The sequence below is a fragment of the Fukomys damarensis genome, unplaced genomic scaffold, assembly GCF_012274545.1.
Source record: "Fukomys damarensis isolate Sample0158 unplaced genomic scaffold, DMR_v1.0_HiC HiC_scaffold_8, whole genome shotgun sequence".
In the NCBI taxonomy this organism is placed as follows: domain Eukaryota; kingdom Metazoa; phylum Chordata; class Mammalia; order Rodentia; family Bathyergidae; genus Fukomys; species Fukomys damarensis.
The window spans coordinates 4,707,949-4,734,155 of NW_022900920.1; the positions used below are offsets into that span (position 1 = coordinate 4,707,949).

Consider the following 26,207-nt stretch of genomic DNA (forward strand, 5'->3'; position numbering starts at 1 on the left):
CTCTTTTTCTGAGTGCATTATGTTCCCTCAGATGCTAAGAATTATTAAATTTACATTTTACTAGGAAAATACTTAATGCCTTAGTTCTTTACCTTCTTTTTTACCTAAGACTTCCGTCTGTGCTTTATTTAGAAAGCTGCTTCAGTTTTTCCAGTTCTATCAATGACATATGTCATTCTAATTGCACACCAATTCTCTGAAAATAGATGGCTATTTCTCCTCATTTCTAACCTTACTTACAGTCTCTCCAAAATCATGTTCCTTAAATTATGATTTCTTTTTCTGGATTCGCCAAGTACAGACATTTTAGTAATATCTTAACTGATCATCTTGTCCTCTGTTTTTCCAAATTTATCTCTTAAAAAAGTAATTTTCCTACAGCACTATTTTTATCTTGACATTTCCCCTTTTAGGGTCAATTAAAGAGGATGAAAATTATGATAAAAGCAACAACAAAGAAGCTACAGCTGTGATGTGGCATTTGCCAGTTCAAGGACTTAGTTTTATATACATTACAATCTTACTTAACTCTCAAATAGACCCAGGATGTAGAAGGCATGATTGAAAAATATAGTAATTATTTAAATTTTTAAAAATTAAAGACACCTTGCCATTAATACCCTTCAAAATATTCCCCCTCATTTGAACACTTATCCCATTGCTCTTGCCACTTTCTGAAGCAGCCTGTAAGTCTTTCTTGAGTATCTTATTGGCGCTGACCCGGGTGCTTCAGTACTCAAATACGTTAAAAATGTTACCTTCCATGGTCATTTTGGCTTTGGGGAGGAGCCAGGAGTTGCTTAGTGCCAGATTTTGTGAGTATAGTGGATGAGGATGGACCATAATGTTTTTATTTGATAGAATTTGCCATAAACGGTTAATTTGAGATGATCATAAAATATGGTGAATACTTCAATTTAAAAATTAGTAAACGACACATTACCACTAACTCCCTTCAAAATACCCTAGTTTTTTAACACATTTTTCTTTCTTTGCAATGTGTCTTTTAAAATTTAAACAATCATTGTATCCTTTGGTTATCCCAGATCTATACATTATTATACCTATTTTACTGATAACAAAATAAAAATTATACTTTAGGAATTATTAGTTCAGGGTCTCTTCACTAAAAATGTCCTTCAGGAAAGCATGAACCCCTTAAACAGCAAGGCGTCATCAGTTTGTGTGGATGGGCATCTGTGCTTTTTTTCTGGGTAAAGGATTCATACATTTTATTGGTATACTAAAAGACACATGACTTAAACATTAACTACTGTTACAATGGTAAAACATTTTCAGTTAAAGAAAAGTAAATTCCTTGTGTCCGGTCCGATATTAGTTGTTTTCCACAAAATAGTTTCCACCTTCAATTTGTAGCTTTCCCTTTTCAAGCTATGATAATTTTCAGCAACTTACCCTCAATTTGTTCTCTATCTGGAACCAGTTCCAAAGTCTACCAATGCTTCCAAAGGTTTGACTCTTGGCTAATCAAGATGCCTTCCTTGGCTACTCCAGTCTACTGATCCCACCGCTAAGACACAAATCCGCACACACAATTAACAGGCAGGTCCCTCCCCATCAGCCCGTTTCTCACCCATTCCAACGCACAGAGACACTCGGATGTGCAACTGCCTCACACACCCTGACACTCTACATTTTTATACATATAATCATTGTCGCTCTCACGAAACAGCTGCTCACATCTTGACACTCATACCTAAATTCGCCCTAATAGCTGTTTCAAAACATTTTCCCGAGAACTCGGATACAGACTCAAACTCAGTCACCCAAGCTCACACACAGAGTATCACTTCACTGTCCCTGTCGCGCTGGCTGGCGCGCTCTCTCTCTCTCTCTCTCTCTCTCTCTCTCTCACACACACACACACACACACACACACACAGGCTCACAAATACTGCCTCACACACTGACAACCCTTGTGTTCTAGAGACGCTCTGACAAACCCACTACTGCTCCCTCCTGAGCCCCGCCTCACCCGATGTTGGTACAGACAGACATTCCCGAATCCGCCGGTGCCAAGCCGCTCTCGCATCTCCCAGGGCCCGCCCGCGCCCGGCCGCAGCCCCGGGGGCCGCTCCATGGGGCGGGAGGGAAAGTAGCTTCAGTTCCGCCGCAGTTCCAAGGCCGGTTCCGGGCCTCCGAGGCTCGCGCGTCTTTGTTCTCGCGAGATGTGTGCGTCACTTCCGGTAGCTGCTGCAGAAAAAGCCTCACCCCAATTCTTTCCTTTACGCTTCCAGGATTCCAGGCGGCGGGAGTGGGAAGCACCGTATTTTAAGTCCTCCCCGAGCATTCTCCTGGGTGAGGGGATCCCCGTATGTTTTTCTAGACTTGAAAAATAAAAGGTTTCTCCAAACATTACATTACCTTCAAATCACCAATCTCTTACGTATTATCTTCTAAACTTCACATTGTCTCCATTCCTGTCTACATTTCAACTTTTTAAAAATCCCTGCCATCTATCTCCCAACTCCACCACCTGCTGAGCCGGCACGGACAAAAGCCACTAAAGGTTTAGATAGTGTACAAACATAGAATTCGAAAGAATCCTATGCAAACAGGCCCATTGATGCATTATCCTTCAGAGTTAATTATGCCTTTCTGTGACACCCGTTCCCATGATCTCCCCTACAATCACAAACAACGATGACGTCATTCAGGAGCAAAGAATGTTCTTCCGGATTTGGAAAGCTTCCTTAAATGTCTTTCAGAGCTTGCTGACCGAGAGCCTCTGGTTAGAATGTGCTAGGGGTAGCTCTTCGTTATGGCAATTGTTTCTGATGTTTGCTGCAGGGCTTCGAAGGCAGGGATGCTGTTTGGTGCAACCAGAAGTGCTTCTGAATGGCAGATTGCAATAGGACAACCAACTTCTGGTTTTCTACTTGACCAAGTCATCTGCTTTATGGAACCCAGGGATCTCAATGGGTTTAAGAATCAACATGGAATCAAATTCTCATTAAAAAAAAATAGGTGTCTATGCAACTAGAATGTTGAGTACTGTATAATACATAGCTATCAGTGTTGTGAGCCATTGATACTGTTGTATGGGAGATTTGGGTGGTTTATGTAGAACTGGAGTGTCAGAGTTAGATGTAATGGCAAGAGCCTCTGAGAACACATACTTACAGGACCGCGGTGCATACTGTCATAAAAGTGTGAAGCTCTCTTGTTTGCTGCAATGGAGTTTCAATCTCTTAATTCTTACCCAGAAGAGATAATGAGGGTTGCTGAGTACCCCAGCCAGGATACTGATGATTGGCTTGACTCAAAGTGCTCACCTCTGCAGAAATCAGGTCAGTTTCCATACTTTACTGTTTTAAAAATACCACTCAACTCGTTAAAAAAATTCTGGGCTGGCCTACTCTAGGCTCAGGTTGCCTATTTTTTCATGTACGGGACAGAGGTAATACCTCATAGAGATTTTATGAGAATTAAGTGAAACAGTGTCTGCACCATAAATGCTCAATAAATAATAGGACAATTATTTTTCTTTTCACTCCAACATACAACATTCTCCTGTGAGCTCTCTGCTCCTTCTCCATGTACTGTTGGATCACTATTTCCAAGAACTCCTTAAATAGTGGACATCTTTACTTAGGACTGTATTTTTATCTTATCTTTTTTTTGTGTGTACATAATTTTATTTCTACATTGTAGGGGAAATGACAACTTTTTAAAATAGTGTATAAATGAACACAGGTATAAGCAACCTAACCTAGAATGAAAGCAATGATTTTTAGAACACAGTAACCACTAACCCTACTTATTTTTGTAATGGATGGCTAGTACATATTCTTAAAAATACTGCTACATCAGAGACACCAAAGATACCTTCTTTGGTTCAGGTATTTAGAAATTACAAACCATCTAGCATCTTGATTCTAAATAAATGGGGGAATCACTTCCAACTTTCAGGTATTCAAGTTTATCCAAAACTTTGGCATAGACAGTTTCATTATTTATTATCTTCAATAACTTAAGACTGGTGGCTTTGGATTTTAAAGCTTACACTCCTGAATTCCCCCAAAGTGAAAAAAAAAATAGGCTCCCCTTCAGGGGTCAGCTTTATCTTTATGAGGTCCACTGTACCATTTTCTCCCACAATACATGGGATCCTGAGGAATGCTGTACTTTTATTTATCTATGCTATAAAGGTCCTTAATTGTGGTGGAAACTGAATGTGTTCTTATGTTCTTCAAAATACTTTCTATTAAATCAAGTACAGATAGGCCAATGGCCCTAGAAGTATAACCTTTCATTTTAATAATCTGATACACACTGGCAATCACTTCTTTGTGGATATTTTCCTACTGCATTCATAATCTTTGTTAGTTGAGCTCAGATCCTTTAGAGGGACATCAGCTGTGTCGACTACACTCCGTATAGGAACACTTGTGTCTACAGGCCCTCCAAGGACAGACTCATGACAGTTTCAGAGTGGGTACCAACATTTTCCCCAGTTAAGTGGGACTGAGCAGTATCCAGGTTATAGCTACTTCCAATAACACAGTTTTTGGGAAATGCATTCAGTTTCCAGGATACGTAAGATATCTACTAAATTGGAAACAACTATCAGTGGGGGCTGTATTGGAAAATAGTGGAAATCACTGCTTTAAAGATAACTTGAGGCCCAATTCTCCTCTCTCCTGACATGTACTACTATGATAATCACTAGGCTGGAGTTTGCAGTGCCATGTTAATCTGTGCTGCAAACAGTATTTGACATTTTCACAGAAGGGCTGCCATGTTGATCTATCACCTTACCCTTCAGTTCTCTTCTTGAACTTCACCAGGGCAAGTTGATCAGCTAAGCCTTTTAATAAAATGCTGACAGCACAGACCATGCCCAATGATCTAGTTCTTATAATGGAGAACTTACTGTGACACATGGCTTCTCTGAGGTGAAATTCTTCATAAGCTGACACTTCATAGTTACCATCTTGGACATGGGTGAGAAGAGCCAGGAGCTTCAGAAGGAGACTTTCACCACTTGACAGACCCAGAAACTTGTTCCTGCCACCTTTACTGTCTGGAGGGCCAACAGAACTCCCACAGCCCAGCTGGGAGCTGCTCTCTCAAGAGATAGAGAGGCTGGAGGAAAGCAGTAGGAAACCCACTGGCACGATCATTGAGGCACAAAAGCATTGCCCTCTCTTATTTTCATCCATTCTCACAATTTCATTTATGGCCTAAGCCCTGATGATCTCTTAAGCCCTATCAACAATCCAGAACTCCATGAGTTTAGGATTATCCAGTAGTACGTTGGACATATCTGTTAGACATGCAGAACAACTTATTAAACGCAGAACTCATCTTCTCTTTTTAAATCTTCCCCCTTCTCTTCCTAAACTCTGAGACAAAAAGTACCATGATGAGGCATGACTATATTGTTGGAGCATAGAAAAATGCCTGGTACATAGGAGTTAAATATCTGAAGGACTGCATGGGCCCTTATATGAATAAGAGAAAAAGACTATTTGTCTCTTTTCTATCTTAGGTTATCCAGAAACCACCCTATGTGATTCTGGTAGGAGCTGGACCTAAGACTCCAACCCTTTCGATTTGACACAGTACTTCAGGCAACATGAATAAAAGAGGCTTCTCAACTATTAAAAACAATTTGTAGCCAGGAGTGATGGGACACACCTGTAATCCCAGCACTTGGGAGGCTGAGTCAGGAGGATCACCTGGAGTTCAAGACCAGCCTGGGCTACATTGTGAGTTCAAAGCCTGCCTAAACTACATAGTAGAAGACCCTATCTCAAAAGACCAAAAACATTTTTTTTTAATTTGTGTTTTATTTGATAGTTTTTTTGAAAATGTAAACACAAGCTGTTCTTAGTGCTAAGTGACAGACATGCTTTTAGCATAGAATTTTCATCTTAGAATGACTTTCCTAAAAAAAAAAAAAAAATTCAAACCTAGGCCTCTTGCTGCAGGCAGTTCCATGGGAATGCATGAAAACGAGGCAGGGAAACAGTCCCCAGGAGAGACTGCAGTTTCATTAAAAACATACTGGCTGGAACAGTTTCTTTCAAAGTTCAAAAAGAATTCTTTCCTGAGTTAGTCATCCAGAGTAAAGTCAAAGGGCTCAAAATCTTTCCGGAAGCGGCAAGCCAGGGTCTCTTCCTCTTCTTTGCTGATTTGACATTGCCTCCAGTCAGACTTCTCAGGAATATTAAGAATTGCTTCACTGGCTAGTACTTCTCTGCAGAAAGAGCACAAAGAAGTAAAAATGTGGAGTATCAGCTCCAAATTCCCTCTTTCCTCTGTCCCCTTCCCACCAGAAAGCTCTTCTCAACATCAGCCAAAGCAAGTATGCAGATTTCTGACTACTGATACTGTTCTCCTGTGCTGAGTGCCATCTCTGTCATCCTATCTATCAAAATCATACCACATTGAGTGATCCCACCCCTTTGTTGATCCCTCACACCCCATTCTCCCTCTCTTGAATAACTTGAAACTGCACTATTGGTACAGCATGTAGAGAAGCAACATGGCATACTACGAGGACAGGTTCTAGTTGACACCATCAAAAGACTGAATTCTATCCCTAGCTCTGTCACTTGCTGTCTATGACTTGAATAGATTACTTCATCTCTGAGTCTTGGATTCCTTACCTATGAAATTCAAATAACAACACTCAGCTTGTATGGTTTTGTGAAGTACAGAGAACACAAAGCACTATACTAGCTGTGAATTACAACCTGCCTTAGACTGTAGTTTTGTCATCTCAATTAGACCACGAGTCTGTGGAGAGTAGAGCTGGGTGTCATACCCATTCGGACTTAAAATCCTCCTCCCTTTCATTCTGACCAACACAAGCTTAATGTGAAGAATATAACTTATTTTTACTCTCAGAACAAAAGAATAGCATATAAATATATATCTGCTTCAAATTTCTATTGTTTCATATTTTTATTTACTTTTACTTAGGTTGATATATTGGAAATAATTTTATGTATCTACTTGGTCCATTTTCTACTTTGAAGCTACAGTACATAGAGATGGAAATAAATCATCGGAGTCCTCTAATAGACATTATAGACCTAAACATAGCTCCCTGGGTATACTTTGAGCCTATTTCATTACATGTAAAATGAGGATAGAATCACTTTTCTTTAACAGCTAGAAAAAGAATAGCTTTTTAAGTATTTTGTTAAGTGTAAAATGATATTAACTATAAATTATTTTGAAAATATTCAACTTTGAAAATGTAAATGACTGTCACAAGCAAAAATCATCGAAAGGATCTCTCGTTTGTGAGTTTTATATGCTATTATGGCTTGTATCTAAGCCATAACCCAAAGCCTCATGTGCTCACAGGTGGGGCTTTTTGGAGGTGGCTGGATTTCGGGTGTGTGATGCTGGGATCAAGGATGCAATGCCAGGACTATGCGCGAGTGCTACTTTCCCTAAGAGTGGGCAACCAGGATTAGATACAAGGAACAGAAAGAGTATCATCCCTTATCGCTTGCTGCCTGCCATGAACTGTTTCTCCTCTGTGATCCCCCTGTCATGCTAGTCTGTCTTAGAGCCAGCCAATTATGAACTGAAATCTCTGCAACTGTAAGTCAAATAACCTTTTCTCCTTTAATTTTGGGTGTTGGGTATTTTGACTCAGCAGTGAGAAAAGAAATTAAGACATATGCCTATGTGTGTTATTAATCATGTGCCTATCTGCAGCTGTTATTATTTTTTTTTTTGAATGACAGTTTGTTTGTTTTTTATACCAGGAATCGAACTCGGGACTTTGTGCTTGTGAGGTGGGCAGTGGCACCACTGAGCTAATTCCCCAGCCCGAATGACAGTTCTTTATTGATGAAAAAATATAAATAAAGAAAAAGATTTTAGCCAGACATGGTAGCATACGCCTATAATCTCAGCACTTGGGGATGCTGAGGTAGGAGGATCTCTGCGAGTTCGAGACCAGCCTGGGCTATATAGTGAGTTCCAAGGCAGTCTGAACTACATAGTGAGACCCTGTCTTGAAAGAAAAACAAAAAAGATTTAGTAAACTACAAAAATCACAGGTACTGGGCCAGGTACTTAGCTCAGTGGTGCTGCCACCTGCCTCATAAGCACAAAGTCCTGAGTTCGATCCCCAGTACCAGAAAAACCCAAAAAATTGCAGGTACCTGAGGTTAATATATACTTGTTCAGAAACAGAATGGAATGGTAACTGAAAGCAAAAATAAAACAAAAGTCCCAAATATGAGTAATGTATGACCTTGAGCTATGCAGTTAAGCTTTCTGAGCTACAGTTCCATCATTTATGAATATACATAATAAATCTGTTGATATATCTCGTCACACTGCCAACCATTAAAATATCACTATTATATAAGCTGTATAAATTGGAAGAAACAGAAAATAAAATATACTGGAGAGAAAAAATTTTCCATGGCTTTTTTGTTATCATTAAAAGCACCACTGAACAAACATATATGCAGACATATACACACACATATGAAGCAAACATATATTTATATATATGTTTGGTGTTCCACATATATGTATCTGTATCTGTTGTTAAGGCAACAACAAAAAGATCAAGTCAGATGTCTGAAGTATATAACACCATTGTTCTCATTTATCAATTATCTTTCTGAAAATGCAGATAATGGGGCAATCTTTCAGAGGTTTTCCAAATTAATCCAGAAATGGTTCTAGGGTCATTCAAAGCCCAATTCTAACTAGGGAGAAAAAACAGCTGCAAATCAGATACTAACATAAGATAATACATTCTGTATATTTTCTACTCCCCTTCAGACTCTGTCTCTTCATGCCTGTAACAATTCTATCTAACTTATACTGCTCTCTATATGGTCTTGCAGTCGTGTTCTGCCTGATATGATGAGCAAAACTGAAGCCTCATTCAGCCTTCTAGAATACTACAGAATAATCAGATCGAGACCTCACATTTTGCAGTCCACCAGACCTGGATTTAAATCTGCCACTGTGTGACCATAGGCATGCTACTTTACCCCCTTCAACCATGCTAATATAGTACCAATAGGAACAAATAAAAAACAACGAAAAAGGTGACAAGATTCATATATTTTATAATATCCCTGGCAGTCTGAGGAAACACTCATAATTAAATGTAGATCCCAGTAGCAAACATAGTCACTTAATACAGATGTTAAAAGACTATACAAATCTTACTCAGTTCTCATACTGTTACGACCGCAATCGCCTCAGATCAGATATTAGTATTGTTCCTTTTCATTTGTTTGGTACTGGGGATTGAACCCAGGCCTCACACATTCCAGGAAAGTGCTCCATTACTGACTTAGAACCCCAGCTCTTTTAATTTTATTTTGAGACAGGGTCTCAGTTTCCCAAGTTCCAGGCTGGCCTCGAATTTATGATTGATCCTCCTTCCTCAGGCTCTGAGTGCTGGGATTACAGGCATGCACCACCACACTTGGCTAGTACAGTAATTTGAGTTACAAACTTCACCATTAGGTATGGACCCTGCATTAGAAACATTCATGGATGTGAGTAAATAGTGGAAGTAGCTCACATGTGTGCTGGACACTGTCACAGTTGTGCAGCTGTGTGCTCACTGTGCTTAAAAGTATAATTTGTTCACTGACAGTATTTGTGTGTGTGTGTGTTTGCTTTTTTAATGCTTTACATTGTATATCTGTGTTAAAGTTGTATAAGAATCACTTCGCCAGACTTATAAATAAATCCAACTTACAAATGTCCTTCCGAAACAGAACTCATTTGCAAGTTGGGAATTTACTGATTACCACCATATAATTCTAGACCATTTTATTACCCAAAAATAAATCTCATACCCATTGGCAGTCGCTCTTCATTGCTCGGTTACACCAGTTTTTGTTTTATACTTTTTTTATTAGTACATAGTTACTGTACATGCTGATTTTTTATCATGGGCACTTTGTACATCTGTATAACACATCTCCTTTTTTTTTGTTTTTAGTTTTTTTGATACAGGGTTTCACACTGCAGTTCAGGCTGTCCTTGAACTCACTATGTAGCCCAGGCTGCCCTCAGATTCGAGGTGTTCCTCTTGCCATAGCCTCCTGAGTGCTGGGATTACCTCTAAATTTCCAAGGTAGATTGTTTCCCAAAAGTCTATCAAGCTACATTTCACATTTTTGTATCACATGGCTGATCAGAAAACTTTTCCTGACACTGTAAGTTACTTGGTGTAAGGCGTGATTCCTATATTATTATCCATTGTTCACACAGCTCACCACTTTGTTTACAACAGTTTTAGTGAAACTACATTGAAAAGAAGGAAAATATACAAACCTTCCAAACTGCAAAGGAAAATTCCTTTTAATTTTATGGAAAAGTTTCTCTCCGGTGTCAAGTTCAACATAAAAATATGCTGCTCCTGGTTGTGCAATCTAAAATAAACAAGAGTTGTATGAGGACATATATAGTACTTTGAAAATCTAGAACCTAGCTCATCTCTTAAAAGCTTTAATTTGGCAAATAATTCAGTCTAAAAGTACAAGAAAAAGGCTATGTGAATAGCTACAGATCCCAAACTACTTAGGGGAAATAAGAGTTTAAAAAGTAAGATTGTCAGAGTTTACCAGTATCCTCCCAGTGGCACCCTCCTGCTAAGTTTCCACCTCAGCAAATGTCTAACCTCTTGTTCTTCCCAAGAAAACACTACGACTTTGCTGTAATGCTATTTCCATCTCCAGTCTAATCAATATACTGTGATCTGGTTCCTGTCCACTGACTACTTAACATTTTTTTAATTCCTTGATAGTACTTCAGGCTAAATATGTCAAAACTAGATCTTTACTCCTTCCTGAAAATCACCAGACCTTCCCGTTTTACCTGCTTGATGTCAGAGTGCTCTGGGATTTCCAATAGCTCTATCTGTTGCTCTTGTGCCTGTGTAATGAAGGCATCTTTAATGTCATCAGTAGCACAGCAGCTAAGTGGCACAGGAATGACCTGGATGGGGGTTGGGGAAAACAAGAAATTAATGTACAGGTCCCAGAGAGGTTATGTCTATACACTTTCTGAAAAGTAAAAAACTCATCACAGGGGTGGAAAAGCACCCCTCAGCACAGACTCTCCTCAGGCCAGACAGGCATTGGTCCGCCTGTCTGTAGGACTTAAACTTATGAGATAGACTGTAAGAGCTAATATTGATACACAAAAGCTCAAGAGAGATTGCTCTGTCTTTAAGCCTTTGACAGCTCCTTACAATGTATGTGGCAGAGTTAGGCCCATTTGAAAACTTAACAAATGTGCCAGAAAGAAACTACCACAACCACAACCATCAAATTTCTGAGCTGCTAGCTCATGTGGCCTCTGAGGCTATTTCCTATCTCTAAGCCATCACTCATGCTGGACCTCCACACAAAATTCTTTTCCATTCCTTTCCAAACTCTTACCTAGTGTGGCCTACATCTTCCTTGGATATTCTCTCAACTACTCACTATTTTTCTAGCACTCAGTATCCTGCTGTTCACTTAAACCCAAAATATACTTCACTGTGAAATTTCTAGAGTTATCATAGATACTCTTAAACTTTTAAATGAGTATTTTAATATTATTGTAACAACCCATGTTAAATACTTTAAATATTAGATTATATTTAAATATGCCAGTTAACCACTACCTAAATATTTATTTATCGATATCAAGATCACCATAGTATCCTCTTAAGTTCTTGGGCAGAGATCACTTACCTGTAACTGGAGGTGATGACTCTTATAATTTCTCTCAAATAGAACACATCGTTTCCCTTGACTCTTAAAGAAGCGTCTTAGGGTAGCTTTGTATTTCTCCACCTCTTCCACCACCTCTGCTGAAAGCTCCACCACGGACTGGTAGTGACCAATGGGCAGGATGAGGACATGGTCATCAGATAAGCCTCCTTTGGCCAGGGCAAGGTAGCACTGAAGAAGAAACAGAGTCAAGACACCAATACTATATATATGGTTCTCTGGGGAGAAAAATGTATAAAGAATGAACCTGAGAATATAGGAGAAAGTGCTCAAGACTCTATATAGAAATTCTACTTTTAAAAAATCTGATGTTAAAAAAAAATTTGATGTTAGAAGTTACAGCAATAATGTTCTCTAGTATCTTCTGAAGAATGAGATCTGAGGTAACAGATTCCTATGCAAATATCAAATGAACTGGGAGTGCACAGGAAGGCTTTTGCATTCAAACATCACAGCAGGAAGAGACTGGAACCACCACCACTTGGGTTGTTCTTCCCAGGCTACAAAGCTAATTTACTAGGTGAAAAGTTCATCATAACTTTAGAGGTACTAAGACTTTTCAGTTTTCAACAAACTTTTTTTTTCTTTTTGTGGTACTGGACAACTTAACCAGACTCTGTGTAAAAAATAGAAAATGGCAATCGCTTCTCGGCCTTTTGGCTAAGATCAAGTGTAAAAAATAGAAAATGGCTGGGATGTAACTCAGTGTGAAGGTCCTGGGTTTGATCCACAGTATTGCCAAAAAACAAAAACAAAAACAAAAAAATCCCAGCAGACTTTTTTTTTTTTCTTTGGTACCCAGGATCGAACTTGGGACCTTGCGCTTGGGAAGCTGGAGGCAGAATCACTGAGCTAAATCCCAAGCCCCCCAGCAGTCTTGATCCTAGGAGTACCTCCCAGAGATACAAGTCTACCAATACAAGACATGAGAAACAAATAGACTGGAAACTCTTTAGTCTGAAAAAAAGTCATTCAGACTGTTAGGTTATGTTGAAGCAAGGTCACCCTCAGAAACCAAAGTCACAATAAATCACTGAAAACTAGATGAAAGCAGTATGCAGAAGCATTATATCTTAAGAAATAGTAAATACTCCCCTCGGTGAACATCTGATTCTACCCATGGGTGACTACAGTGTACTTATAAACCTGAATATTAACCTTCCTAAACTCTTCACTGAAAGAAAAGAAAATAGTCTATTTGGAGCCTGGAGAAATATTGGTCAAAGAATGTAATTATTTAATGTCTAACTGTGCCCTGCCCAAAGACAAGTATCTAGAGGTTCCAACCAAGCAACTTTATGATCATAACCTTAGGGTTACCAGATACTTCCATCAGGAATGGTAATGTGGGCATTCCTATCATTAAGAAGCTACATCTTCTACTATTACCCAAAACAAATTTGCCACTTTAGTCTTTCATATCATTAAGTTTTCAGTGTTACATAATTCTAGATTAAAAAAAAAATTATTAAGTTCAAGTTTCTGAACCTAAGCTAGGCACAGTGGTCCATGCCTGTAATCACAGCAATCTGGTAGGCTGAGGCAGAAGGACAGCAAATTTGAGCCCAGCCTGGTCAACTTAACAAGACCCTATCTAAAAATTAAAATAACAATAACAAAAAACAAAAAAAAATGAAATCTGAAGCTATAAAGAAAATAGCAACTTTTTTTTTTAAAGATGGGATCTCACTAAATTGCCTAGGTTGTCCTCAAACTCGTGATTCTCCTGCCTCAGCTGTTTAGGGAGCTGAGATTTCAGAGGTACACCATGACTGGCTAAATATCAACACTATTAACCTAATATAGGGATAAGCAACAGAAAGATTCCCATCTCAGGACAAAGGAAATTTTCATTTTAAATAGTAAGCAATTAACACAAGCAAAGTAACAGTCCCAAGAAGTATGGACTAAAAATACAAAGAGTTTGAGAAGTATATAAAAGTAACACCCTAGGAGATCCATTTGTGAGAGAGGGAGAAAGGAAAGGCAGGAGTGATCTTGCAACACTTATTATATAAAAACACTACAGAAGAATTGCTATATTAAAACACTGACAGTGGGCTGGGGATATAGTTTAGCGGTAATGACCTTACCCAGCATCTTCAAGGCCCTAGGATGCATCCTCAAAACACAAAATGACAATAATAAATGTTGGCAGGGATACAGAAATCTTTATACATTGCTGATAGGAATATAAAATAGTGTCATCATTTTAGAAAAAGTTTGGTAGTTTCTAAAAAGTCAAGAAAATAAATTACCATATTACCTAGCTACTTCATTCCTTGGTAACTTTCCAAAAGAAATGAAAAAATATTTCTACACAAATACTTACCTGCAAAACTTACATAGGAGAATTATTCCTAATAGTCATGAAGTATACTCTGGTTTCTCTTTAGCTCGTATAAATCTTTCATCTTTTACTAATAGTCATGAAGTAGAAACAACCCAAATGACTATCAAGTGATAAATGCATAGACAAAATGTGTTATATCCGTACAAACAATACTATTTATCCATAAAAAAGGAAAGAAATACTGGTGCATACTGTAACATAGATAAATCTTAAGAATATGATGCTAAAGATGCCAGACACAGGGACTTCCAGGAAAATGGCAGTGACAAGAGATAACAACTTGACCTCTATGAGATTCAGAATCCAGACACAGAAAATAACAACTTGGGGGGAAAATGTAGATTCCTAGGTATCAGAAGGATCTTAAAAAAAAAGTAAAACCTACAGAGAAATTCAAGAGACAAAACACAACACGGAGCATGGAAAGGACAGTATACCTTTTCTCCCTAGCTCCAAGCTCAATGCTTACAGGAAAGGGAGACCAAATCTACAGGCAAAGACAAAGACTCCAAAGGTCTTCACGGAGAAATCCTATGGTCGAATGCCTTGGCAGGTGCTTTGGTCTGTGGGAGAGTATGGGGTTCTGCTTTTACATGAGTCCTTTACCAGGGAACAGCCGATGAGTGACTAGCCCAGGGATGATGACACTTTCAGAGACCAAGTACCCAAACTGCAACTCAAAATCTACTTATCTATTGCAATGTGCCAACTCTGTAACTAAACCTGAATACTGAGGTTTTAGTTTAGAAAAAAATAATTCTTATCTCGATGCTTGGCTGCTGGGACAACTTGGCTCACATGCCAACACAGAGGACTTTGCATGCCTGCTGCAGCACACGTACTATAGATTCACAACCATGCTCCAGTTCCTCCATATCCCTGGAGAGAGTGCTTGGACACCATTCTGGGAAAAGGTTGTCTGAACCTTGGACTCAAAGCAATCATTGGACAACTTCACTTCAGGGCTGTCAGTGTTATATCCCACAGTGACTAGGTGAGCCACTGCCATTTTAGACAGCTGCAGTCAGGGAGCCAGCAGAAAAGAGATTCCCTGAAGGGATAAAGCTAAAGAACATAGGCTCTGCCCCTACAGCCAGAGGGTAGGCTCAGCCTGAGTAGCTCTGGATTTGAAAGTCACAGTACTGGTGCCCTTGCCCTAATCCTATTGCCTGCTAGTGCCTGCATCTAGCAGAGATAGAGGTCTGATTGCCTACTTTATCTACCAGTGTGAGTAGGGATACATCTTGACTTGGATACTGCCCCAAAACTGTAGATCGAAAAAGAAAAACACATATTCAAAATCACAGAGAAACTTCTTTTCTCTCTCTCTTTTGTATGTGTATTATTTTTTGTTCTTTTTTCCTTTTCTCCTTTCTCCTTTACCAGTTATTGGGGCTTGGGGGATTTTTCCTTTGCTTTTTTCCTACCTCATCTCTTCTTTTTTTAAATTTATTTTTCCTCTCCTCCCTTCAATTTTTTCTCTTACTTCTACTCCCTATATAATTTCTTTTTGTCTCCTTTTCCTTTATCTTCTATTTGTCACTTTTTTCTCTTACACTTATTTAATTCTGTAAACATCCATCTATTCCCCAATAGGATCCTTGTACCACTTCTCTCTCCTCTTTCTCACATCATATAAAGTTTCAAATTCTTCCTCTTGCATTCTTTGGTTTCTAACCTCCTGTATCTTTAATAATATAACCATACAGCTTTACTAATCTTTACACAGTTGACTCTATAAAATTATTCTTGAATTCTTTTCTACCATTAGCAGAGGTATAGTTGTATATAGTACATATTAGCTATAAGTCAATCATTGGCTTTTATACGATTATGTAAATTTCTTCTCTAGCATGAAGTACATAATTGGTTCTTACGATATGTTAATATCCAATTTGTCTTGGCAATACTACTGTAGCTGATTTGGTTATTACCAAGATCACATAATTACTGCTATTAATAGGCTTTTTTCTGTAAGGTAACACTCATAAGACCTTTGTGACATTAACAACACTACAGTACATTCCCAGACAACTTGGTGTTGGGCCAGTTACACTGTATTTACCCTCCCAAATTAACCAAGGTGGTCAGATCCTGAGACTAATGCAACTGACTACAGTTAGCCATGCCTAAAGTACATCATTGAAAAGCTACTAAAGAGAATTCTATATTTACAACAAAGTTTTTATACTATATGCACCCATAGATCTCACCAAAGAACAAACAAAAAACCAATAGCAACATAAAATAAGGTAACAAAATGTCTTCCAAAGTTCCCAATTTCCCAGAAGCCAATACAGGGGGTAAAAGGGGGAAAATAGCTAAGTCACACACCCAAATTACTTAACATATAAGACAGGAATTTACAAAACAGATCAAAGAAGTCCTCAGCAGGATCACAGAAGACATAACTAAACAGACAAGTAATAATCAGGAAGTAATAATCAATACGATCCAGGAGCTTTCAGAAGACACTAATAAAAAGCTAGCCAAGCTAAACATGCCTATATAAAACATGAATAACAAGTTTAGCAAAGAATTAGTCATTAAAAAGGTTTCAATTAAACCTTTTTATTTAAAAATTACGTTTAAAGTATGGGCAGCAGAAGCAACCAATGTTAGGACAAAATTTCAGAACTAAAAGTCAAGGATGTTCACAAAGACAACTAGTCAAAGATACCTGAAAAGAAAGCAACAAAGACATAAAATGGATCAAACAGCTGCTAGATAGCAAAATGAAGGCTAATCTAAGAGTAACTGACATAAGTGAAAAATCAGAAGACAACACAATGGCAACAAAACAAAACTGTTCACAGAAATAATGGCAGAAAATGTCCCAAACATAGAGGAATAAATAAATGTACAGGTAAGTAGAGCATCTAGAACCCCAAGTAGCCACAATCAAAAGAGAATCTCTCGGGCCAGGGATTTAGCTCAGTGGTTCCACCATCTGCCTTGAAAGCGCAAGGTAAAAAAAAAAAAAAAAAAAAAAAAAAAAAAAAAAAAAAAAAAAAAAAAGAAAAAAAAAGAGAAAATCTCTCTGTTCCACATCACAATCAAGGTACCAGAGACAGGAACAAAAATCTTAAAAAGCTGTCGGAGATGGGCTGGGGATTTAGCTCAGAGGTTCCACTGCATACCTTGCAAGTGCAAGGACCTAAGTTTGATCCCTGGTACAAAAAAAAAAAAAAAGCTGTCAGAGAAAGGCAGAAAATCACATATAAAGGTAAACCCATTAGAATTACAGCAGACTTCTCAACACAAACTTAAACAGGAGTGCTTGGAGGGAAGTGTTTTAAGTCCTAAAAATTAGCAACTTCCAAACAGGACTTATATATCCCATAAGACTTTCCTTTAAAATTGATGGAGAGGCCAGGGATTTAGCTCAGTGGTTCAGTGGCCTGCCTTGCAAGCGCAAGTACCCGAGTTCAATCCCCGGTACCTAAAAATAAATTTTAAAAAAATACATAAATAAAATTGATGGAGAAATAAGGTATTTTCATGACAAGGAGCACTTTGAGAAATGCATAACCACCACACTAGCATTACAAAAAATTCTCAAGAATATTCTAGAAACAGACAATGAAACTAAGAATGCCAATAAGTCTAAAAGAATGAATAGACCAAGCAGGATGAGCAGCTAAATGGAAAAAAAAAAAAAATCAGCTAAAGGAAAATAATGTAATGACAGGAATAGGTCAACATCTTAGAGGAGTGGTGATAAACCTATGCAGCAGGCTGTTTGTATCACTGGAAGCTCTAAAAGGATAACCATCACTGCAAATGATCCCAAGGGCCAATCAAAAGACACAGATTGGCAGAATGAATCAAGAAACAAAACCCAACAATTTGCAGTATACAAAAAACACTTTTAACTCCAAAAGAAATTTAAAGATTAAAAATAAAAAACTGGAGAAAAAAATTACATACAACAGGAGCCCAGAAAAAACAAAACAAAACAAAAACAGAAAACAAACACTAACAAACATGAAAAATCAGATAAACATCAATATAATTACAAAGGGGAACCTTAATACTCTACTTTCACAAATGCAAAGATCAACCAGACAAAAAGTCAAAAAAGAATTATCAGAGTTGAACCAAACCTTCAAACAAATGGACTTAATAGGTATCTACAGAATGTTCAATCTAACAGAATACACATTCTTCTCAGCAGCACATTGGACTTTCTCCAAAACAGACCACATACTAGCTACTATACTGTAAAGCAAGCTTAAGTAAATGTAAAAGAATAAAAGTTATCCCATGCATATTATTGGATCACAGTGCAATGACACTAGAGAAGAAACCATGCAAACTCGTAGAAATTAAGCAATACCCTCTTGAATAATCAATGGTCAAAGATGAAATTAAGAAAGAAATTAGGCAATTACTAAAATCAAACAGTAATGCCAGTACTACATACCCAAACCTATGGAAAAAGAAAAAGTAGTCCCAAGAGGAAAGTTTATAGTGGTTAACCTCCACATCAGAAAAACAAAGCAAGCTCAAATAAATAACCTAATGATGCATACCGACATCCTAGAAATACAAGAACAGTTCAAATCCAAAGCTAGGAAGGAAATTACAAAAATCAGAGCAGAGGCCGGGTGTGGTGGTGCATGCCTGTAATCCCAGCACTCGGGAGGCTGAGGCAGGAAGATAGCTGTGAGTTCAAGACCAGCATGAGCTACATAGTGAGTTCCAGGTCAGTCTCACTACAGACCCTGTCTCAAAAAACCCCCAAAAAATCAGAGCAAAAATTAATAAAACTGAGATTGAATAAAAAAATACAAAGAATCAATGAATTCAAGAATTTGTTCTTTCAAAAAAAAAAAAAGAATTTGTTCTTTCTTGCTTGCTTTTTTTTCTTTTTTTTGATACAAAGTCTCACTATGTAGTTCAGGCTAGACTCAAATTTGTGGCAATCCTCCCACCTCAGTCTCCCAAATGCTGAGATTACAGGTTTATATCACCATGCCTGGCTTGTACTTCAAAAAAATAAACAAAATAGATCAACCCTTAGCCAATTTTACCGAAATAAGGGAAGAAAAGACCTAAATCCATGCAATTAGAGAAGAAAAAGGCAAAACCACAGAAGATTCCATCAAAACTGAAATCATTGGTAACTATATTGAGAAGTATACTCTAATAAAATAAAAAAATTCAGGGCTGGGGATTTAATTCAGTGGTTCCGCCGCCTGCCTCGCAAGTGCAAGGACATGAGTTCGATCCCCAGTACCAAAAATAAATAAATAAATAAATAACAAAAAACAAAACAAAAATTCAAAGGAAATGGATAGATTCCTAGATATATATGAACTACCAAAGCTAAAGCAGTAAGATACAAATATACCACATAATCTGATATTAATCAATGAAATTGAAAAAGTGAAAAAAAAAAAACAAAAATAACAAACACCAACTAAGAAAAGCCCAGATTCACTGCCTAACTCTACCAGAACTGTAGAGAAGATTTAATGCCAATATTCCTCCAACTCTTTAATGAAATTGGGAGGAAACCACTATCCTCAGTTATTCCTGGAGGCAAGCATTACCCTGACTATAGAGCCAGAAAAGGACAAAACCAAAAAAAAAGAGAACTACAGGCCAATCTCTTTAGTGAACATAGATGCAAAGCTCCTCAGTAAGAAAACTGACAAACAATGCATCAAATTATCAAAAAGAGGAGCAGGGCATGGTGGCGCATGCCTGTAATCGCAGCATGTGGGAGGCTGAGGCAGGAGGAGGCTGAGGCAGGAAGATCGCAAGTTTGAGACCAGCCTGGGCTACACAGTGAGTTCCAGAGCAGTCTGAACTACATAGTGAGACCCTGTCTCAAAAAACTAAAACAAAACCAAAACAAAACAAAAGATCACACATCATGACCAAGTAGGATTCATTCCAAGGATGCAGGTATGGTTCAACATACACAAATCAATAAATGCAACAAGCCACATAAAAAGCAGCAAGGACAAAAATCACATGATCACCTCAACAGAGAGAAAAAAGGCATTTGACAAAATTCATTATCCATTCATGATAAAAATAATGAAAAAATAGGTAGAAAAAGTCTATCTGATAAAAGCCATCTATGATAAACTAATGGCCAACATCTTATTAAACAGAGACAAACTGAAAGCTTTCCCTTTAAAATCAGGAGCAAGACAAGCTATCACCACTTCTGTTCAATATAGTTCTTGAAACATTAGCCAGAACAATTATACAAGACAAAGACATAAAAGGAATATGGATAGGAAAGAAAGAAATTACATTATCATTACTGTATTTGCAGATGACATGATCCTCTATACAGAGGACCACAAAAACTGCACCAAAATACTTCTAGAATTAATAAATAAATTCAATAGCATAGTAGGATACAAAGTCAACACTCAAAGATTAATATTATTCCCGTAAACTAATAATAACCTCACCAAGAAAAAAATTAGGGAAATAATTCCTTTTACAATATCACCAAGAAAAATTAAATACTTAGGAACTAACCTAGCCAAGAAAATGAAAGACTTGTACAATGAAAACTACAGTACTCTGAAAAAGGAGATCAAAGAGAAAATGGAAAGATATTCCTGCTCATGGACAGGCAGAACCAATATAGTAAAAAAATGGCCATATTTCCAAAACTGTTACACAGATTTAATGTAATACCCATCAGAGCTAGTATTTTTTAGGGGGGTACTGGGAATTAAACTCGAGACCTTGTGCTTATGAAACAGGTGGCAGCACCACTGAGATAAATCCCCAGTCCTAATGTAATACTAATCAAAATACCATAGCACTTCCTCACAGAACTAGGTAAAACAATTCTAAAATTCATATGAAACCAGAAGTGTCCCAGAATAACAACAAGGGCAAGGCAGGGAGAATCACAATCCTGGACTTCCAAGTTATACTATAAAGTTACTGCAATAAAAACGGCATGCTATTGTCAAAAAACAAAAAACTAAAAGAAGACTTGTGGATCAATGAACAGACTACAGGATGCAGAAATAACTCCAGGCACACTTAACTACCTTATCTTTGACAGAGTGACCAAACACTTCTGTTGGAGGAAAGAAAGCCTGTTTAACAATGGTGCTGGGAAAACTGGCTAACCACATACAGAAGATTGAACCTACATCTCTCTCGCCATGGACTAAACTAAAATCAAAATGGCTCAAATATTTAAATACTAAAACAGAAATACAATTTGTTGGAAGACAAAATAGGTAAAACTCTTGAAGACAGGTGTAGGCTGTATGAACAGAATCCTAGTTGCATAAAAAACAATACCAAGAATCAACAAATGAGATCATATCAAATTAAAAAGCTTTTGCACAGCAAAGGAAACAACCAACAGAATGAAGTGACAACCTACAATATGGGAAAAAACTTTTGCCAGCTACTCTTTAGACAAAGGACTAACATCTAGAATATATATAACGAATGCAATAAAAAACTAGAGCCCCCACAAATTTAAATGCCCAATCAAAAAATGGGCATCTGAAATGAATAGACACTCTTCAGATGAAAAAGTACATAAAAGATTGTTCAACATTGCTGGCCATTAGAGAAATGCAAATTAAAATAACACTAAGATTCCACCTCCCTCTAGAAAGAATGACTATCTTCACAAAAATCAAACTAACAAATGATGGAGAGGCTGCAGGGGAAAAAAGGAACTCTTCTTTAATGTTGGTGGGAGTGTAAACTAGTATAATCACTATGGACATCACCATGGAGATTCCTCAAAAAAATAGAAATTATATTTGATCCAGCTATTCCCCTTCTAGGTATCTTCCCAAAAGTTAAAGAGATCTTATTAGAGTGAAACATGCATACTTGTTTATAGTAGTACAACTCATAATACCTAAATCTTGGAAGCAGCCTACACACTGGAGTACTACTCAATCATAAAGAAGGATAAACTTGAGTTACTTGTAGGAAAATTGGTGTAACTTAAGAACATAATTTTAAGTGCAGTAAATCAGATACATAAGCTTAAATATTGCATCATTTCTCTTACATGAGAATTCTAGTATGTAAAGTTTAAGTGCAAAATAAAAGACAGATAGGGCTGGGGATTTAGCTCAGTGGTTCTGCCGCCTGCCTCACAAGTTTGATCCCCAGTACCAAAAACAAACAAACAAAAAAATAAAGTAATTACTTGAATTTCAAAATAAAAGACAGATAAATAGGAAAAAAAGAGAAAAAACATTTTCGTAATCCACCATAGCCAACAAATCTAAATGCGTACCTTGATTCAGTATAATTGTTTCACATGTTTTACGTTTTTTTCACCTGTAAGTCTGGCTGTTAATCTGTGTGTGTGCCAATTAAGTTAGTAAAGTCATAAAATAAATTGGATGCTGGAGATAACAAAAAGATAATGAAAAACAAGGAAGGAGGGGAAGAGGAAAAAAAAAAGAATTGAGATGTGTTATGCACCTGTATCAGTTCCGCATAATGAATGCAAGAATGTATTCATTATGTACTACAAATATGCACTAATAAAAAAAATGTTTTAAAAAGAAGCCAGACACTAAAGACCATATACTGTATGATTCCAGTTTATGTCCAGGAACCACAAAACTTTAAAGACATTCAGCAGACTAGTGATAGCCTGAGGCAAAGGGCAGAGAAAGAGATTAAATATAAATGGTCAAAGGACATCTTACTGGAGTGAAAGAAATGTTCCAAAACTGTTATATAGTGTTTGCCTTAGTAAGCTTGCTAAAAATCAATGAATTATACACTCAAAATGGCTACATTTTATATGCAGATCTTGCCTCAGTAACAATTAAAAAACAAAACAAAAAAACAGGTACCTCCTCTGTAAAAGATCCCTTGGATAACTTACATGTGTGCCAATGTTGACCACCAAATGTTTTTCCACTTCAGGGCTGGCAAGGCAAAACCAGCAGGGTCCTGGAGGCTGAGCTTCACATGGAAGAAAGCCAAGTGTTAGCAGTGCTTGATCAGTCTGACATTTAACCAGCCTTAAAACTCAGCCTCGGCTGATCTTTATACACTGCAAAGAGTGTATGTAACATCACCATAAGAAGCTGGACTTGTGCTCTTCAGCATCAACTCCATCCACACACCAATTTCAATGGAACTAAACCTCTACTAGAAGCTCTGAAATTGTTACCAATTCCAGGTAGTGACCCACAAATAGATTATCTTGAGGTAGAACAGAAGAAATAGAAAGGAAAATTATATTTGAATTGTGCTTTTAAAAAAACCCTGCAGTTTCAGGACACAAAAGTTATTCAAGCTTTTCTTCCCTTCCACAAAAAATTACTAAGGGCCTTAAAGACAACTCCTTCCTATCAACCCTAATTCTTGGGAAGCATACTATTTAGACAACAGCATATTTTAGCTTCAAACACATATACTGTAAATGGTGTGCATTTTTAACATAGCTCACCAAATTGGCAAAACCTGACAAAAACTAGACTACATATCCTAGATCAGTGGTGGTGAACCTATGGCACTCGTGCTGCAACTGGCTGATTTTATCATTGAAAGCTCTGAAAGATTTGCCATTGCTGCCCTAGATAACCCATTTTAGAGACACATCCAAATTCCCATAAATATACTGAGCCACAAGGTACTTCTATCCCTTTTGAGAACCCATTCTATTTCTTTGAGTGTGAACTTTTAAGATTCTGCCTAGAGAATCCCTATATGACTCTTACTGATTCATCCTGAAAATTCTTTTTCTGGGATGGAAGTGTGAGAACCTGTAACCTGCCCTACAGGTGAGGTAGGTCAGGGTTCCCCAGGAGTATCTTCTTTGGAACAGCATTGAACAATATCTGGTAATAATCCCATATTTATGTAGCTGGCAATAGGCTGCAATGAAAGAATACTGAGCTTTCGCTGCACACCAATTCTAGTCCCAGCTTTGCCATTAACTAGCCACGTGACCCTGAGTAACAGTTTACCCTCCAAGGTCAGATTCTTCACCTTTGAAATAAGAGGGTGAAAATAGGAATGAAAATTCTCTCAGTTTGATTATTTTATGAACCTTTACTTCATCATGTTTTATAAACACAAAGAAAAGATGCTCTTTGTAAAGTTTTTAGAGAAAAAGCTTCAGGTAGCTTCAAAGTCAAGCCATTTACATTATTTTTGTCTTTATTTTTGTCCCTAATGATTCTGTACAATTTTTCTCTGCCAGAAGATGCATTCTTAGCAATGCTATCTTCAAAACAAAACTACAAAACAGTTATTGCTCACATACAAGACCAATGGAACCAAGATACTTACGAGGTTTGCGAGGCTGCTTTGGGTGAGGTGGTTTGCTCTCTCTGCCCATGGATGAACGTTTCCTTCCCTGCTTTTCATTTAAGTCAAAGAAGAACTGACAAGTTGATTGTTCCTGGAATGATAAAAGGGAGAAGAATATATTTTCAACTAACCTTTAGACAAGCAGCCAACCATTCACACACAAGGGAACATTCCTGCCATTTCATTCCCATGTTTCTTTCCAGCCCTTCCTGCCTATTCCATGGGAGAAAAATATTCTCCCAAACCTGATAACCAGACTGTCAGTCATGTATCTCAATACACTTATCCAAGTTACCACCCAATGCATCACTTGGGGAAAATAAGTTAAATTGCAAGGTATAAAGTAATTCTAGCCTAAAATCAATATAAACCTAACACGATACCTCTTCCTTTCTCTATCAATAGAGACAAAGGGTAGTCCTACAGTTTCACAAGTTGAACAAGTCTAATTCAACTTTAATTAAAGACAAAAAGAAAGAATCACTAGGAGCAAAGTAAAATGGAGAGACAGAGAGGTCTTTTTGAGAAGAGAACTCTAAGAAGGTAGACCATGTATCCTAGTAAAGGAAGTTGATGTTCCTTCCTTAGGTGGAAGAAAAATTAATTTTATTATAAATAATAAATTATACCGCTACTAAGCTATATCCTTACCTGCAGAGTTAAGGATAATAAAGTTAGACAAGGAAAAACTTAACATATGAAACTGTAACCCCAATATATGAATTAAAGTTAACCAAAGAAAGACTTAATATGTAAAAATACCAAATTACAACAAAAATCACTGAGTTTAGTTGAAATCTACTAAGACTTTCTAAATACTATTATGATTTCTCAAGGGAAACAAGATTCCGATTCTAAGCATTAAATGTATTTTATGTATTAAAGTATTATCAGGAAAAGTATACCTGCAAGGGCAACCCTGCCCAGAAAATTCTACCCTCAATCAAAACGTACCTCAGCAGGAGGAATTTGCTTTCTTATGGATGCTTCCTTCCCAAATTTTCTATAAGGGTTTTCAGTGACATCTGGAGGCTGTTTTACTAATTCTGCTGCATCCATCAGTTTCATGGGAACAATACTGAATGCATAAAGATACTTTAAAGAAAAAGAACATTAGGGGAAATATTGTTTATACAAATGTAATGAACCTATTTTACTGTGAAAATTTCACAAAAAACATCTGAAATTCAGTAAAAACATCATTCAGTAAAATTAAAAGCTGGCTTGTGACTTGGAGAATTCACTGCAATAAGTCAAATGCCAATTCTTCAGGGGCTTACCGACATGAGAAATCAAAGTCCAGCCCTTACACAAATCAGGCATCCTCACTTACATAAGGGAACAGTGTCACTACAAAACCCAGAGAGACTTGTTCCTTAACACTTGAAGACAAATTGCTTCTGTCTGAGTCCTCTGTGAATGTTGTCAACAGGATTATGGCACTATCATTCTTTTTTCCTAATAACAATTACAATTGGATAATTTAAGCTTTTCCTCTCTGGTATTATACGAATTCTGCTATATACACTTAAAAAAATTTCTTAAGCAAAAAAGTAAAAATGAATATAAATATCTGGAATCTTAGACTATTGAAAACATTTTTTTAGATAAAATATGAATAAAGCCGGTTGTGTAGGCCTGTAACCTCAGCTGCTAGGGAGGGTGAGGCAGAAGAATCACTAGTTTGAAACTAGCCTGAGCAACTAAGCAAGACTCTGTCTCAAAGTAAAGTAAAAAAGGGATGGGGAATCCTAGTTTTTTTTTTAAAAAAAAGATATGAATAGATGTTTAACTTTTTTTTTTTT

At 37.4% G+C, this 26,207-nt stretch overlaps 2 protein-coding genes, 1 non-coding gene and 1 pseudogene across 5 annotated transcripts in view; all 4 read right to left on the bottom strand.

The window, feature by feature from the left end:
- The window catches only part of Chuk (component of inhibitor of nuclear factor kappa B kinase complex), a 32,043-nt gene extending 29,849 nt beyond the window's left edge, over positions 1-2,194 (bottom strand). For 2 of the 3 annotated variants that reach the window (XR_783122.2, XM_033761317.1), the window contains exon 1: positions 1,997-2,194. Coding sequence is in view for 2 of the 3 variants with exons in the window: in XM_033761317.1 (XP_033617208.1) it covers positions 1,997-2,101 (105 nt within the window). In the remaining variant the exon portion in view is untranslated. The remainder of the gene's footprint in view (positions 1-1,996) is intronic. The other variant, XM_010638536.3, reaches the window with a different exon arrangement.
- On the bottom strand, positions 2,123-5,977 carry LOC104872334 (annotated as a pseudogene).
- Positions 5,834-26,207, bottom strand: part of Cwf19l1 (CWF19 like cell cycle control factor 1) — a 33,766-nt gene continuing 13,392 nt past the window's right edge. Inside the window, exons 8-14 of the mRNA XM_010638538.2 lie at positions 25,357-25,497; positions 24,382-24,493; positions 22,967-23,046; positions 11,715-11,924; positions 10,852-10,971; positions 10,309-10,406; positions 5,834-6,226 (exon numbers count right to left, since the gene is read on the bottom strand). Of these exons, the coding sequence (XP_010636840.1) occupies positions 6,082-6,226; positions 10,309-10,406; positions 10,852-10,971; positions 11,715-11,924; positions 22,967-23,046; positions 24,382-24,493; positions 25,357-25,497 (906 nt within the window). The 3' untranslated portion in view covers positions 5,834-6,081. The remainder of the gene's footprint in view (positions 6,227-10,308; positions 10,407-10,851; positions 10,972-11,714; positions 11,925-22,966; positions 23,047-24,381; positions 24,494-25,356; positions 25,498-26,207) is intronic.
- Positions 11,152-11,295, bottom strand: LOC117285352. The gene has a single exon (XR_004516351.1). It is a non-coding gene; the product is annotated as a small nucleolar RNA SNORA12 (small nucleolar RNA).